Here is a 13,751-nt window from a genome sequence, read left to right as displayed (position 1 = left end):
AAAGTAAGACCTCTAGACATTTCTGTTGAAAATATCCTCAACCTATCTCATAAGCAACTTATAACATATGGGGACAGCACTCACGCCAGTTAGTCAATATGACAAATGCATCAAATACTGTGAAGTGAACTATGAAACCAAATAAGATCAAGAAGATCTAACAGCTTGTCACCACATTCATCTCTCACCACTCTCTTTCAGGCTTCCACTCTTATAATTAAGAGAACATTTAAAGACACCAGCCTGGAAGCTACAAATTATAAACTACTGAATACAAGAGCCAACAGACTTGGGCTTTTATGATCACTGCAGGCATCCACAGCCCCTGCGAGCTATGCTGTGTATTCAAAGGCATGAACACGTCACAACTTCTCTGAAATTGTTAAGAGTATTTGCAACAGCTTAAGTGTGACCAGTGACCAGATTATTCTGATTCTGTTGAGTTTGCAAAATTAGGCTATTTGCAGCAATGAGGGAGCTTGCCAACAACTTCACCTGATCAGACACCAGCCATCTTCTTTTCTAATTTGGCCTGTAAGGTGACTTCAAGATGTGACCATTGCAACAGAGTATTGGACAGACTCTGCAGAATATTTGGATTGAGGCTACATGAGTAATTGCAATAATAATCTAGACTAATTCAGATCCCTATGTATCATTAGTGTTTTCCTAACTAAAAATATTCTAATCTACAGACACTGAAATTAAGCTACTACCAGTTTTAACACAAAGGAAAAATTGGGTTTGTTGTATTCTATCTAAATTGCCTAATGAACAAGTATAAAATCTAACACAATACCTGCAACTCACGTGGTTAACTTTCTACTGTTACAGCCAAGCTGGATACATTCCAATTACAGCAATTTCATTTCCTGGCTTACTGCCACCTCTCTTTGACCCTTATCAGAAGCTTGCACCCTCTGGCTATAATAAGTACAAAGATTTGCTACAAAAAACAAAGTTGTATTGTCAAGCACACTAATAATTTTATATAAATTACATTCATAGTTTGCTGCAACTTTCAGACCCCACCCCTGGCACTGGAAGAATTCCTAGATATTTCAATATTAGTTTCTTTGGTTTTGAGTTTATTCTACATTTACAGTAAGTGCAGATAGATACAGATACTATTGTAGCAGCTGATGCAAAGAAATCTTCCCTCACCCTAATGAAAATTCAGGTTCCAGAAAGAAAAAGGCTGTAGCTTAGTGTTTTATATAGTCTTATTTTTGAAAGTCACCTTGAGCTGCAAACCTTAATGGGTATATCAATCAGCTAAAGTTTTAGTTGATGAATTGGTGTAGGCAATTTTTAACTTGTCTACAGCTACTTTAGTTCTGGTGTGTTACTACAACAAAGAATGAAAAGAATATTAAAAATAGTCTCTCCTTCTAGGCAATGAAGAATAATTTCTCTTTATTAAATTGTAAGTTAACTCAAAAATGGTTTGGTTCAGGTAATATATAAGTATTTAAATGCAAGGAATTAATAGACAAAAATTATTTATCCATCTGCTTTCTAAACAATTTAGTGGATCAACACTAAAAAAGCAGTCCTAAAAACAGATTTCAAATCTGTCCCTCTAGACTCTCTCAAGTAATTGAACTATTTGCTTCCAGGGCTGATAATTCACCTTTAATGACAAAGTTTAGGCTATTTTATCTTGAAGGCCGTGCTCTGCAAACTTTTGAAGAATCCATTATGATTTTAAATATTCACTTAAACAATCTTTAAGAACTGCATGACAAATACCTTACATGCAACCAATATTTTGAGTTAGGTTTACTTAGTGCATTCCATTTGGGCAATATCTGCCATCATTCATTCAAAACAGTTTGTAAAAGCAAACACATTTTAAGATTAAGTCTATTTGCTTGGTTACAACAGCCAAGGGTTCCTAGTCTATAATAACCCATATCACAGGTCTCAAACAAAAAACAACACATTTATCTATGGGTATTCAGAAGAAGCTTTAGCAAAGGTTAGGAATTGCTAGTAAGTATCTTGAAAATATGCCACCTTCAAAGAATATTCCATAACAAAGGAGACCAAATGTGGCTTTCAAAGGGCATGCCCAAAGCAGATAGCTGAAGCCTATGGAGATAAAGCAAGCAAACACTACTAATCCACTCACAAGAGTAACATTGATACAGGATACGAGATGCACATTATAAAATAATGGCAAACTAGTAAAAACAAAACCACTTGCAGTTGGAGAACAGTACGTTTCTGAATCCAGCCAAACTTTCTGAACATTTGTGATCTTATAGGCCTACTACAGTGAGACTTGAAAGTTCATGATTCAGGATTGCAGTCTTTGGAACGGCTGATAATGAACAGTTCAACTCTGATCAAATTTGTAACTGCACACAAACTTACTGGCAATTGTACCACTTTAGAGTTCTGTGTCCCTGGGGGAAGGTGGGACAGGGGGGAGAAGAGGAGCACAGACTAATATTTACCACCATCATGTCCAAAACTAGTTTTTCCACAAGGAAGCCTTGCCTGAAACAACATCTGAGCACTTCCAACTTGCTCAGACTTATTTTCCATATTTTAGCAACAAAAGTTTTTTTAAGTGCTTTACATTTTGAGGTCTTCCCCACCCAACATCAAATACTTTCAGTTTGTTGTTACAAAGAAAAGCTTCTACATGATGCCCACAGCCTTATTCAACATGCAAAATCACTCCTGTCCACTCAGATGAGATATTTCAAAGCCATCTCTGGATTAAAAAGAAGCTGACCAGTTCATTTCACCTTAAGAGTCTCTCAAATTTACAAGATTAGAAGAAGTTCAACCATAGCTCCTGTTCCTAGCTCTAGATGGCAGAAGAAATTCTATGGTGCTGAGTATGCCAGGAGGATAACCTCCATTCAAAGCCTTGTTGTGCCTCATTTCCCTTCAATGTAAAAGTAAATTTGTTAACTCACACAGTTGCCCCATTAAATAACAGCAGAGATTATTATAACTTCTGATTTCTCACACTCAAAGTTGATATTTTATTCATCTTGTGGTAACATGAATGAATTGTTCCCTTTGCTAAGAAGGTTCTGCCCTGGTTTGCATTTGAATGGGAGGCCACGTATGTGAGTACTGTAAGATATTCTCCTTAGGGGATGGGGCTGTGCTGGGAAGAGCACCTGAATGTTTCCATGCAAAAGATTCCAAATTCCCTTCTGGCAACTTCAAGATAGGGCTGGGAGAGACTCCTACCTGTAACCTTGGAGAAGCTGCTGCCAGTCTGTGTAGTAGACAATACTGAGCTAGATGGACCAATGGCCTGACTCAGTATAAGGCAGCTTTCTATGTTCTAACTATATAGACTGGGAAGCAGTGTTCCCTCTAAGGTGTGTGCACGTGTGCGCGCTCACAGATCTTTTGATGTCCACTCAGTTAATTTTAGATCCCGCTCAGGTTGAATCAGGAAGGTCCCACTCTGAATATACATGTGCATACACTGCCTTGATACTGCCGCCCAGAACAAAATTCATTCCACATACAGATAAAAAAAGTTAGCAAGAACACTGCTGTGAAGGGAGAAGCTCACACCAGTCTCAACTCTCCATATTCTTTCTGATGGCCCCCTGCACATTTTAAGAACTACAAGCCTGTCATATCATGAGAGGAGAAGAAAAAAGGGGGAGTCAAATCACATGTTGAACATCCACAATATTCAAAAAGAAACCATTATAACTGCAGAACCTATATGCATATATGTAGGCCATTGGGGAAATGCTTGACTAACAAGCAGAAGGTTCCCGGTTCAAATCCCTGCTAGTACTATACTGGGCAGCAGCGATATAGGAAGATGCTGAAAGGCATCATCTCATACTGCGCAGGAGGAGGCAATGGCAAACCCCTCCTACCAAAGACAACCACAGGGCTCTGAGGGCGCCAGGAGTCGAAATCAACTTGACGTCAATCAACTTTACCTTTAGGCCATCATTTGCCCTGACTCCATGTTTTAACCACATGAGTTTCTTTTCATCTTTAGGACCAATTCAGACATTAAAGTCTTCAGAAGCAATAATTATTTGGATAAATATAGTGTAAACTAAACATGGGTCTGACTCATGACAAACCTATGTGTGATAAGAAAGACATTCTAAAGCTCTGTATTTCACAAGACTGCTAGAGAGTTTGTCCTATGTTACTGGTTCGCTCAATCAGGTTTTCCTTGGGCGCACACTTGGGGAAATAGTTTCTGCGTTTGGGCGGGGTGGGGATAGTGTTAGTTGAATTGATCCTCTCGTTTCTGAAATTTTCAAGAGCTTGTTTTGAGAAAACTGTAATCATTCTACATTTTAAAAACCCCAAGATCTAGTAATAGGTGCTCAATTTTAATAGACTCTCTTTGTTTTCATACTGTGTTAGACCTCCTACTGAATATTTGTTTTTAATTGCAGCAGGAAATGACTTGATTAGCAAGCATGAGGTTGCCAGTTCAAATCCCCGCTAGTAGGTTTCCCATACTATGGGAAACACCTATATTGGACAGCAGCGATATAGGAAGATACTAAAAGGCACCGTCTCATACTGCGCGCAGAAGATGGCAATGGTAAACCCCTCTTGTATTCTACCAAAGACAACCACAAGGCTCTGTGGTCGCCAGGAGTCGACACAACTCGATGGCACACTTTACCACATGTTGCTCAGGACAAGTACTTTCCTTAAGTACTATGCAATACACAATACATGTTGCCTTTTATTTCTCCAAAAGCCTGAACTGGCTGGGGGAGGAGGAGGATGCAGTGTGAGAACGTTGGCAAAGGCAGGTTTTTGTTTTGTTTTTTAAGCATAAAGTAACTGCCCAACACTGAATGCCATTTATGGAACAAAACGTTATTAAGATGCAATATAGCTGGCCTCATTTCAATACTTGTTCGGATTCTGCGCCCCGCCTAAGCACACAGCCTCCTGAAGATCAGTCAAGGGCATCCCAGGCACCACCTACCACGAAAACGGTATTCTTTAATGGCATTCTTTAAAATCCGTGTACTTATTTATTTACTTCTTTTATCCAATCTGACCCCGCTCTGCCTTCAAGGAGCTTAGGCCGACATTCAGGGTTCTCCCTGCGCCCTCCGCTTAGCCCACCGTGCCAGCCACTCCCTGGGGGTGAAGACGGGCTCCTAACCACCGGGAAGGGAGGGACTCCGCCACTCCCGAACTTCCTCGCGCCACGAGGCGGCGGCGGCGGGCCTCTGACCGCGTACAGAGCGCCGTTGCCCCAGCAACCAGGAAAGGGGCTCCCTCCCGGGCCCAACGGAGGCGCGCCAGCTCCCAGGCCCCGGATGGACCGCCTGAGGGGGCGGGGAGGCTCGCAAGCCCCTCCCCGCGCTCGGGAGGAAAGCGGTCGCCGGCGCCGGAGAAGCGGCGCGCCTCTGAGCGCGTGCAGAGCGCGATTTCTCGCCTGCCCCGACCCCATGAGGGCGACTTCCCGGGGGGAGCTGGACGGCTGAGCGGGCGCCCCTCGGGGGGCGGCGAGGCGAGGGGGCTTCAGGAGCCCCTCCCCCACCGCGGCCTCCTCCTTTCTCCCCCGCCCGCCCAGGGCAGGAAACCTGTCGGGACTCAGGGCGGGGGCGGGGGCGGCCCGGAGGGGCCGTTTTCCTTCGCCGCGGCCGGCCTCGCTCTCTCCCTCCCGACCCCGACCGGCACTCACCCTTGGAGTAGAGGGACTTCGGGGACTCGAGGTCGAGGTCGGCGCTGAGGAGAGAGATGAAGTCCGAGGGCATCGCAGCTCCGCGGCCCGGCCTGGGGCGGGCAGGCGGGCGGGCGGCGGCGCGGCTGAGGGGGGCCTCAGGCAGGCAGAAGGACGGACTGAGCGGCGGAGACGAGGAGGCGGGGGAGCCGGCGGGGGGTCGGGCTTCTTGCCGCCGCCGCTCCTGACAGGAATCCTGTGTGGCTGCTGTTGCTACCGCCCAGCGGGACCGCCCCCCTCTGAGGGCACTGCGCATGCGCCGCCTGGCGGGCCGGGGAACGGGGGAGCCACGAAGCCGATTTGGGCGCATGCGCCGGCTCTTTAGCTCTTGCGAATGGTGGAGGGGCTTAGCGGCGCCTCTCGAGCCTTGGAGTTGAGCGCATGCGCCATTCCGCAAACAGCGGGAGGTGGCGGCGGGGGCGGCTGCGAAGGCCGCACGAGAACGAGGTTCTGCGCCTGCGTTTCATCGCCGCGGCCAACATCCTTGCTTTTTCGCGAGCGTCCCACCACGCATGTGCGGCTTTGCCTAGCCGACCGTAAGCGAGGCGAGGAGAGGTGAAGCGAGACCTAACGCGCGCTTCGGTGTGTGCGTTCCGCGCATGCGCCTCCTGCTGACGTTAATGAAGTGGGGGCGGGAGAACGGCTGCCTACGCATGCTGTACGCCATCGCAGCGGAGGGAGGTGGCTGGAAGAGCTTCCTCTGAGAGGCGGGAGTTGCCGGGAAGAGCCAGGCCAAACGTTGAATTTTTCGTAAGAGGAAAGAATGGTTCTCTTTGGGGTGCTGCTCTTTGGTGTAGTTACTGTCGGTTTTTTTAAAAAAAGTTGTTGGTGGTTCTGAGAAGCTTTACCTGAGAAGTAGCATAGAAGAAATGTATTGGACAAAAGCTGGAAAAGGTGCGTGGGGGGCCCTCTGCCCGGGAGGGGAGGGGAAGAGGCCCGGCTGCCCTCCCCCCTCGGGGTGCAGACAGGCCTGGCGGGCACCAGGCGGCCGGCTCCAGCCCACGAGGAAGGCCACTGGTGGGGGGGGCACCACCACTGCTGCTCCTCCCCCCTTCGCTGGGCCAGGGCTGTGATGGAGCCACCATCACGCTGCTCTCAGCCGAAGCCGCCCCCTTGGGGAGCAGGTGCCGCTGGGGAAGGAGGCCTCTCCCGCTCCCCGGGATCGCCTCCCCGTCTGCCAAGGAAGCCGGTCCGCAGAGGCACACACACACTTCCCCACAACACCCAGGCATTGCAGCTTTTCGGCTTGTTTCCAAGAGTCCCCTGGGCATGGGTGCCGATGCCTGCGAGGCCCCAGGCCAGGCCTAGTAGGTTGCCAACCCTACTTAGCCCGCTGGGAGGCTGTGGAAGTAAAATAGCGGGGGGAGAACCGAATTCTCCCCTTTGAGCTCGCTGGATCTTTGCCACCTCTGACTGAAGCCGTTCCTGAAGAGAGAGAGAGAGAGACACACACCCCCAATTTTTAACAGCGTCAAGGCACTGAGGCCTCTAGGCTTGCTTTCAAGAGTCACCCGGACACGGGGGCCCATTCCTGGAGACCCCAGGCCAATGCTGGAGGAGGGGCAGCAGCACTGAGCTAGAGGGGCTGATGGCTGCTTTGTTCACTTCGAGGAAGGAAGGGTTGTGAGGCTCCGGCTGGCTCTCCTCTTCCAGATCTCAGGAGCTCGGAACGATGAAACTTGCACATGACATGCAATACTCCAAGGGAACATGGAGGCTGGGTCAGAAGGAGGGGAAGGGAGGAGAGCATTTAAGATAGAGGTGGGGGCTCTGGGGCAGCTCAAGAGCCTCCACAGGCCACCGACTGTGAAAGAAAACCTACAGTGCCCAGGCCTCTGAGGGAGGAGAGCTGCCTGGACAACAAGGAAGGGGCCAGTCATCCTGGGAGGGGGGAGAACCTAGAGCTTTATCCCCCATTCCATTAATGGTCCCTTCTCCAGTTAGCTCAGTGTGTTAAAATCTGGGTCCCTCTGGCTACATTGAACATAAGAACCTTAGAAGAGCCCATCTGGATCAAGCCCAAGGAAGCCTCTCTAGCCCAGCATCCTGTTTCCCACAGTGACCCACCAGATGCCTCTGGGGAGCCCACAGGCAAGAGAAGAAGGCGTGCCTTCCCTAGTTGCTCCCCTACAGCTGGTATTCGCTTGGTTTATAGCCTGGGTTCTAGCAGAAGGAAGAAGAATGCCAAGGAGCTGATCCAAAAGGGAGGGGCTGTAAACAGTCATCCACAGAGTAGGTGGCAGGATAACCATTAACCCTGCATGCTGAAATTACAGGTGTGATTCCCTCCCCGCCACCCCATCATTGTGGAGTGTGAAATAGTGATCAGAATTGGGTTAACTCTGGTATACAGGAATTATCGGTATACAGGTCCAATCCATCCTAGTGAGACTATGATAGTTGATCAGACACATCTCATTTCCTAGGAAAACTGATGGGGTCTTAGTGTTAATGGTGTCCTCCCCGTTACTTGTTGTGTATGAATCCCATCCCATGAGGCAACTGCCTTTCATCCTGTGCTGTTCTGGCGTGTTTACATGGTGGGGATTGGGAGGGAGGAAGTTGCAGCTTCTCTGGTCCTCACAAACTATGACTTCAGCCATGCCAGCCCTCGTTTGTCCCAACCGCAGACAGTGGGTGTCTACAGGGCCAGAGAAACCACACACTCTGCATGGCTGAGTCACATCTTTCCAGCACATGAGAAAGAGGCACCTCCTTTTCCTCACTTCCTGCATTTTTATTTAGCCCAAGAATACAGGAAATGTGTCTGTGTGTGGTGGTGAGAACCAGGCCCTTGGTTTTCAAGTACCATCCACAATTTGGAAGCTTCAGCTTATCCAGCTGTGGATATTCTTGTCTTCTGGGTTGGTTGGTTGGTTGGTTGGTTGTGCCATCGAGTCGGTGTCGACTCCTGGCGACCACAGAGCCATGTGGTTTTCCTGGTAGCATACAGGAGGGGTTGACCATTGCCTCCTCCTGCGCAGTATGAGATGATGCCTTTCAGCACCTTCCTATATCGCTGCTGCCTGATATAGGAGTTCCCCATATTCTGGAAAACACACCAGCAGGGATTCGACCCAACAGCCTCCTGCTTTCTAGGCAGGTTACTTCCCCACTATGCCACTAGGTACAGGTCCTGGAATCCAGCTCTCCCTCACCAAATTCTTGGCCTCAGCTACATCCTACAACCAGGCGTCTCCTGCATTCCCATTAGGCACTGTGGGAAAAATGTTTCTTTTTATCAGTTCTGGATTATTTGCCATTATTCATTTTCTGCAAAGGTTCCCATCAGCGTAGGAGATCAGAAAAACAATAGGTCTTAATCCGTTCTTTTTATACCATTAATCATTTTAGGCTTATTTGTATCCTTTCTAAAAGAAAGAAATCCAATCTTCCCCATCTCTCTTTATCTGGGAGGCTTTTCATTTCCACTGCCTTTTCTCAACCCCCTCCTCCTTTTGGTACACCGAGGTTGCATTTCTTTATTGCGTTCCCTGACCTCCATGGTCACTTGTTCTGAAGCTTAGACAAAAATAGGTTAATTTGTATTTGCAGCTTCTAGGGAAGCAACAAAATGTTACAGGACTGGCAATAAAAACTGTGATATTTAGCAACATTCTTATAAAGACTGCATGGAAAGTCCCACTGTTACGGGCCCTTAAATCTTAGCAATGGGATTCCTTAATATGGTTATGGGTTAGTTTCAGTGGAGCACACTTGTGAGGAGGAGGAGGTCTGGGCTGTTAGACAACACCTTTTCTTTTCATGAAGGGCCCCAAATTATTCTACGTGGTTTGGGACTGTAAATGTTTTTTTCAAACACATGATAGTCCTGTTCATATAATTATTAGCAAGTATCTTTAAGATAAAATAGAGGCAGCCTGAAAAACACATGTGTGAAGCTGCCTTATCCCGAGTCTTGCCTGCTCTGGCTGGCAGCAGGTGTCTCGGGCTTGAGGCAAAAGAAGGCATCTTTCCCAGCCCTAGCTGAGGAGGCCACCACCAGGGATGGAACCGGGACCTTTTGCGTGCCAAGCAGGGGCTCCTCTGCTGAGCTCTCGGCCCTCCCCTTGTCGGCCTTACTACAGAAATAGCATATCCAGAATACGTGGCATGCAGGGGCTCAGTGAGATGGACAGTAAACAGCTTAAGCCAGTTGTTCCACTCTATGAATACCTGAAATACAAAGCCTCCCACCCTGGAAGACCATTCATGTCATTGTCTGTGCTCTGAATCTTTTAATAATCAAGCACCCACAATATTAATGCTCTTCTACAGCATCAGGAAAACCATGAAACTAAACCCAGCAGAAAAGCACGCCAGGGGGCAGGGAGTATGAACAGGTGCTTCCCCTACGTGAGTCTCGGTCATCATCACAAGCTTGAGTGCAGTCGCTGATTATTTTCTGATGACCATTTGGAAAAAGAAGTTGGGAAATAATGAGATTCTGTCAACAGCCCCTATGAGCCCAGGTCACCTCCGCGCTTCCGCACTCGTTGCTCAGCTTGACAGGCACTTGGCTGTGTGGTGTTTCCCTCCTAGCAGCGCCTTTAGACAGGGGGAAACGGTGGTCTTGTGAAGCCAAAGTAAACTATGCCTGTGCACTGAGCCACTGAACTGCTGCTATGGTTCTGGGTTGAAGAAGGCTACATCTAAGAAGGCTTGCCACCTCAGTGACCATATTTCTATATTTCAGGGCTTGACAGAAAGAGCTGCGCGTCCATCCTTGGCGAGAAGCGCCTAAGAGCAGCATTCCACGCAAAGATGCAGGCTTTGCATTTGCCCAAAGTGTTCCTTCCTCCTTGCTACTCCTCTCCCTCACCCACCAGCCCAGTCTGCATTTCTAACCACCAATCTTACAAACAGAAGAAGAGCGTTTGAGGATCAGACCAAAGGACTGTCAAGTCACAGTGGCCATTCAGATGCCTCCAGGAAGCCAGGGCATGAAGGTAAGAGCCCTCTCCTATTGTTTCCTCCCTGCAACTGTATTCAGAGGCATACTGTATTTGAACATGGAAGTTCCATTTAGCTGTCACAACTTATAGTCATCGATAAATTGTCTCCTCCATTAATTTGTCAAAATCCCATTTTGAAGTCATTTGAGCAAGGGTCATCAGCTCATCATGTGCCCGTGAATGCCATACATTAATTATCTTAACATGACGAGGCTAAATCAATGTGCCAACAGGATGCTTGAAGTGGGTAGCTTCAAACTAAACCACAGGCTGAAGTCGTCGAATTGCCCAGATGAACAGCCTCTGCTTTGCGTGCAGAAGGCTCCAGGTTTGCTCCCGGGCAGCATCTCCTGGTAGGGTGGGGACATGCTCCTGCCTGAAACCTTGGAGAGCTGCTGCCAGTCAGTTGACAATATTGAGCTAGATGGACCAAGGGTCTGACTCAGTATAGGGCAGCTTCCTGTGTTCCTATGCATACCATTAGGCATCCTCAAGCTGGGATTCCCAACCTTGAGTCCCCAGCTGTTGGACTACAACTCCCATCATCCCCAACCACAGTGGCCAGAGGCTGGGTATGATGGGAGTTGTAGTCCAACAACATCTGGGCACTCAAGGTTAGGTCCTAGAGCAATGTTCTTCTTACAGCTCTCCCCAAAGGGTGTTTTATTGATGCAGATCTTCAAACGTTCCGGTGCACCTTACAACCAGCTCCCTGCCACCAGCAGCCACATTCTTTTCAGGTCTTGTTTGGTGCTTCTTATACCTTGGTTGAGACTTCCTGGTTCCAAGGCATGAAGAATAAAACGCAAAAGGCATGAAGCAAATAATCCTCTGGCCAAATCTCCTCCCCACTGACCCGATGAAGTGCCTGCCCAAGAGTAGGGCTGCACAGGACAAGCAAGCAAGGGCCCCACAGAGCAAGGAAGGTACAATCCTGGAAGACCATGAGGATGCCATGAGGCATGTGCAGAGATCCTTGGCCCCCTCACTTCTATTCAAAACTTGACTGCCAAAATAATCTACCTCTCCCATCACTCAGACCATGTGACCCCTCTCTTTAGAGCCCTTTATTTGGTTTCCTTTCTTGTGCATCTGGCACAAGCCCCTTTAAAGCCCTACCCTGTCTTTGGGGCCTGTCTGGTATCATATCCCTGCTCTACCTGGGCTTCCATCCTTTCCTCCAACACCCCCACCTTTAGGTCTCTTGCCCTTGATCACCATCCATTCTTTTTATATCTCTGTGCAGCTATGCATGCTCCAAGAGTTGTGTCCCAACATCCTGTCAAGATTGCAAAGGATTCTGGGCAATTACAGTTTTGGGATCAACACACTTCATTACTTCCCTCCCTGAAAAACAGTCGTGACCAAATGACAGAAAGTTCACGGAGTAGCCAGGCTGGGTCTCCCTGTTCCAACTCTAACCCTTGCATCACCTTGAACATATGCAGCCACACCCTCGGTCTGTCTAGCCCAGTATCATTAACATTGACTCCCAGGGTTTCTGGTGGGCGCTTTCTCACCCCTGCCTGGGAGATGCTGCCAAGGGCTGAACCTGGAACCTTCTCTGTACAGAGCTGGTGGTCTACTTACATATTACTTGTTTTTGAGCCTGGCGTTATTTATCTAACTTGTTTTTTTAACCTGAGCATCAACAGGTAAACCCACCATTCTGTCTGCCAGGCCACACTGGCTCTCAGGGAATCTCTCCTTTTCCATAAATATTGTGTGAATTCTCACATTTCTGTCTCTAGGGCTATTCATGGCCATGTCTGGCGAAGACAAGATTCACACTGACCTGATCTTTTTATATGGAAAAGTGTTGAGAACTCCAAGACAGATTATTAGTAGTTGCACCTATTTATCATCCAAAAGTCCAAGAAAGGTGCTGAAACACGTGCCCCACTCTCCAGTAAGTAAATGCTGAACATGAACACACACAAGAGCTTCAAGGCATTGCCTTTATTTCAAACAGCTTTGGAGAGAATTGAGCAAAAGTTTTAAGGGAGCAATGCATTATTCAGGAAGCCCAAATACAGCTTTTTATATCCTTGGGCATATTTTGATAATGGAAGATAGAGCACCAGAGCACTTAAATTATTGCATAAAATTGTGTTACTATAATTTTATTATTAGTTACTATAATTTCATTATTACCCACATAATATTGTAGCAATTATTATGGAATATTTAAAAAGATTATTAGATTTTATCTAATCTAGATTAAAAATAAATCAAGAGAAAATATTTTTTATCTAAACAGTTGTCCTAACTTGGTCTCTCACATTCATTAATTGGTTTATTTGCATGCTGCTTTTCCAAGTAGATTATGACCAAAGTAGCTGACAAATAAAGAATTTAGAAGTACCTGAGATCATTTTTGCATCACACTCATCCTCATGCTATGCAATGATACAAATCTCTGTTTCAAAGGGGACTTATTAAATAAATAATTTTGACATTCCACACAGCCCATATCAGTTGCACAGGGAGCAGTGGGTGTGATTTAAGAATAGCTTCCATAGAGTGGGCAGAGCTAAATATTTATTTAACTGCCCAACTGGATACCCTGAATTCTGAAGGCTTAGATCATGACACTATCTTCCAGTCAGTCATCACCACCATATCCCAACACCGTTGGTTTGCCCTCAGATTGCTCACAGCTCAGTCTTACCAAGTTGCATCACTAACATTTCATGTTAGGAGCTTGAATTATGAGTTAAAATATAAATGGGCCCTAATTTAAATTTCCAAGTTTCATGTCCTCCCAGTTTTAGCCAAATTGTCGTCATCACACAATTCTTCTAAAAAGTGTCGCTATGGGCACTGCCCCCCACCCCGCGCAACTCAAACCAAGATTATCTAATTAATGTTCAGTCTTCAATTGGTATGTGTGTTAGTCACTCCACTGTAGAAAGCATCACCCCTCCTCTAAAAGAAACAAATGCTAAACAATAGCTGGACTTAAAGTTCAAAAATCCCCACAGAGCAGCGAAACTCTATGAAACATCCAGTTTTGCAGAAGCCCAATGGGGAAAGGCAAGCACTCTCTCTCTCCCCCTGGTTATCATTGGTTTCTTTGGGGTGGGAGAATC

At 47.0% G+C, this 13,751-nt stretch overlaps 1 protein-coding gene and 1 long non-coding RNA gene across 4 annotated transcripts in view; one reads left to right on the top strand and one right to left on the bottom strand.

Moving 5' to 3' along the window:
* Positions 1 to 6,219, bottom strand: part of NFAT5 (nuclear factor of activated T cells 5) — a 55,068-nt gene extending 48,849 nt beyond the window's left edge. Inside the window, exon 1 of one of the 3 annotated variants that reach the window (XM_053270537.1) lies at positions 5,666 to 6,219. In XM_053270537.1, the coding sequence (XP_053126512.1) occupies positions 5,666 to 6,014 (349 nt within the window). In that variant the 5' untranslated portion in view covers positions 6,015 to 6,219. Of the gene's footprint in view, positions 1 to 5,014; positions 5,294 to 5,665 lie in introns of those variants that run through there. The other 2 variants (XM_053270536.1, XM_053270538.1) reach the window with 2 other exon arrangements.
* A 46-nt stretch (positions 6,220 to 6,265) lies between these two features.
* LOC128334180 (uncharacterized) lies at positions 6,266 to 12,916 on the top strand. The gene is made up of 3 exons (XR_008311207.1): positions 6,266 to 6,454; positions 10,401 to 10,653; positions 12,411 to 12,916. It is a non-coding gene; the product is annotated as an uncharacterized LOC128334180 (long non-coding RNA).
* Positions 12,917 to 13,751: the final 835 nt, after the last annotated feature.

The sequence above is a fragment of the Hemicordylus capensis genome, chromosome 9, assembly GCF_027244095.1.
Source record: "Hemicordylus capensis ecotype Gifberg chromosome 9, rHemCap1.1.pri, whole genome shotgun sequence".
NCBI lineage: Eukaryota > Metazoa > Chordata > Lepidosauria > Squamata > Cordylidae > Hemicordylus > Hemicordylus capensis.
This window is presented reverse-complemented; position numbering and strand designations above follow the sequence as displayed.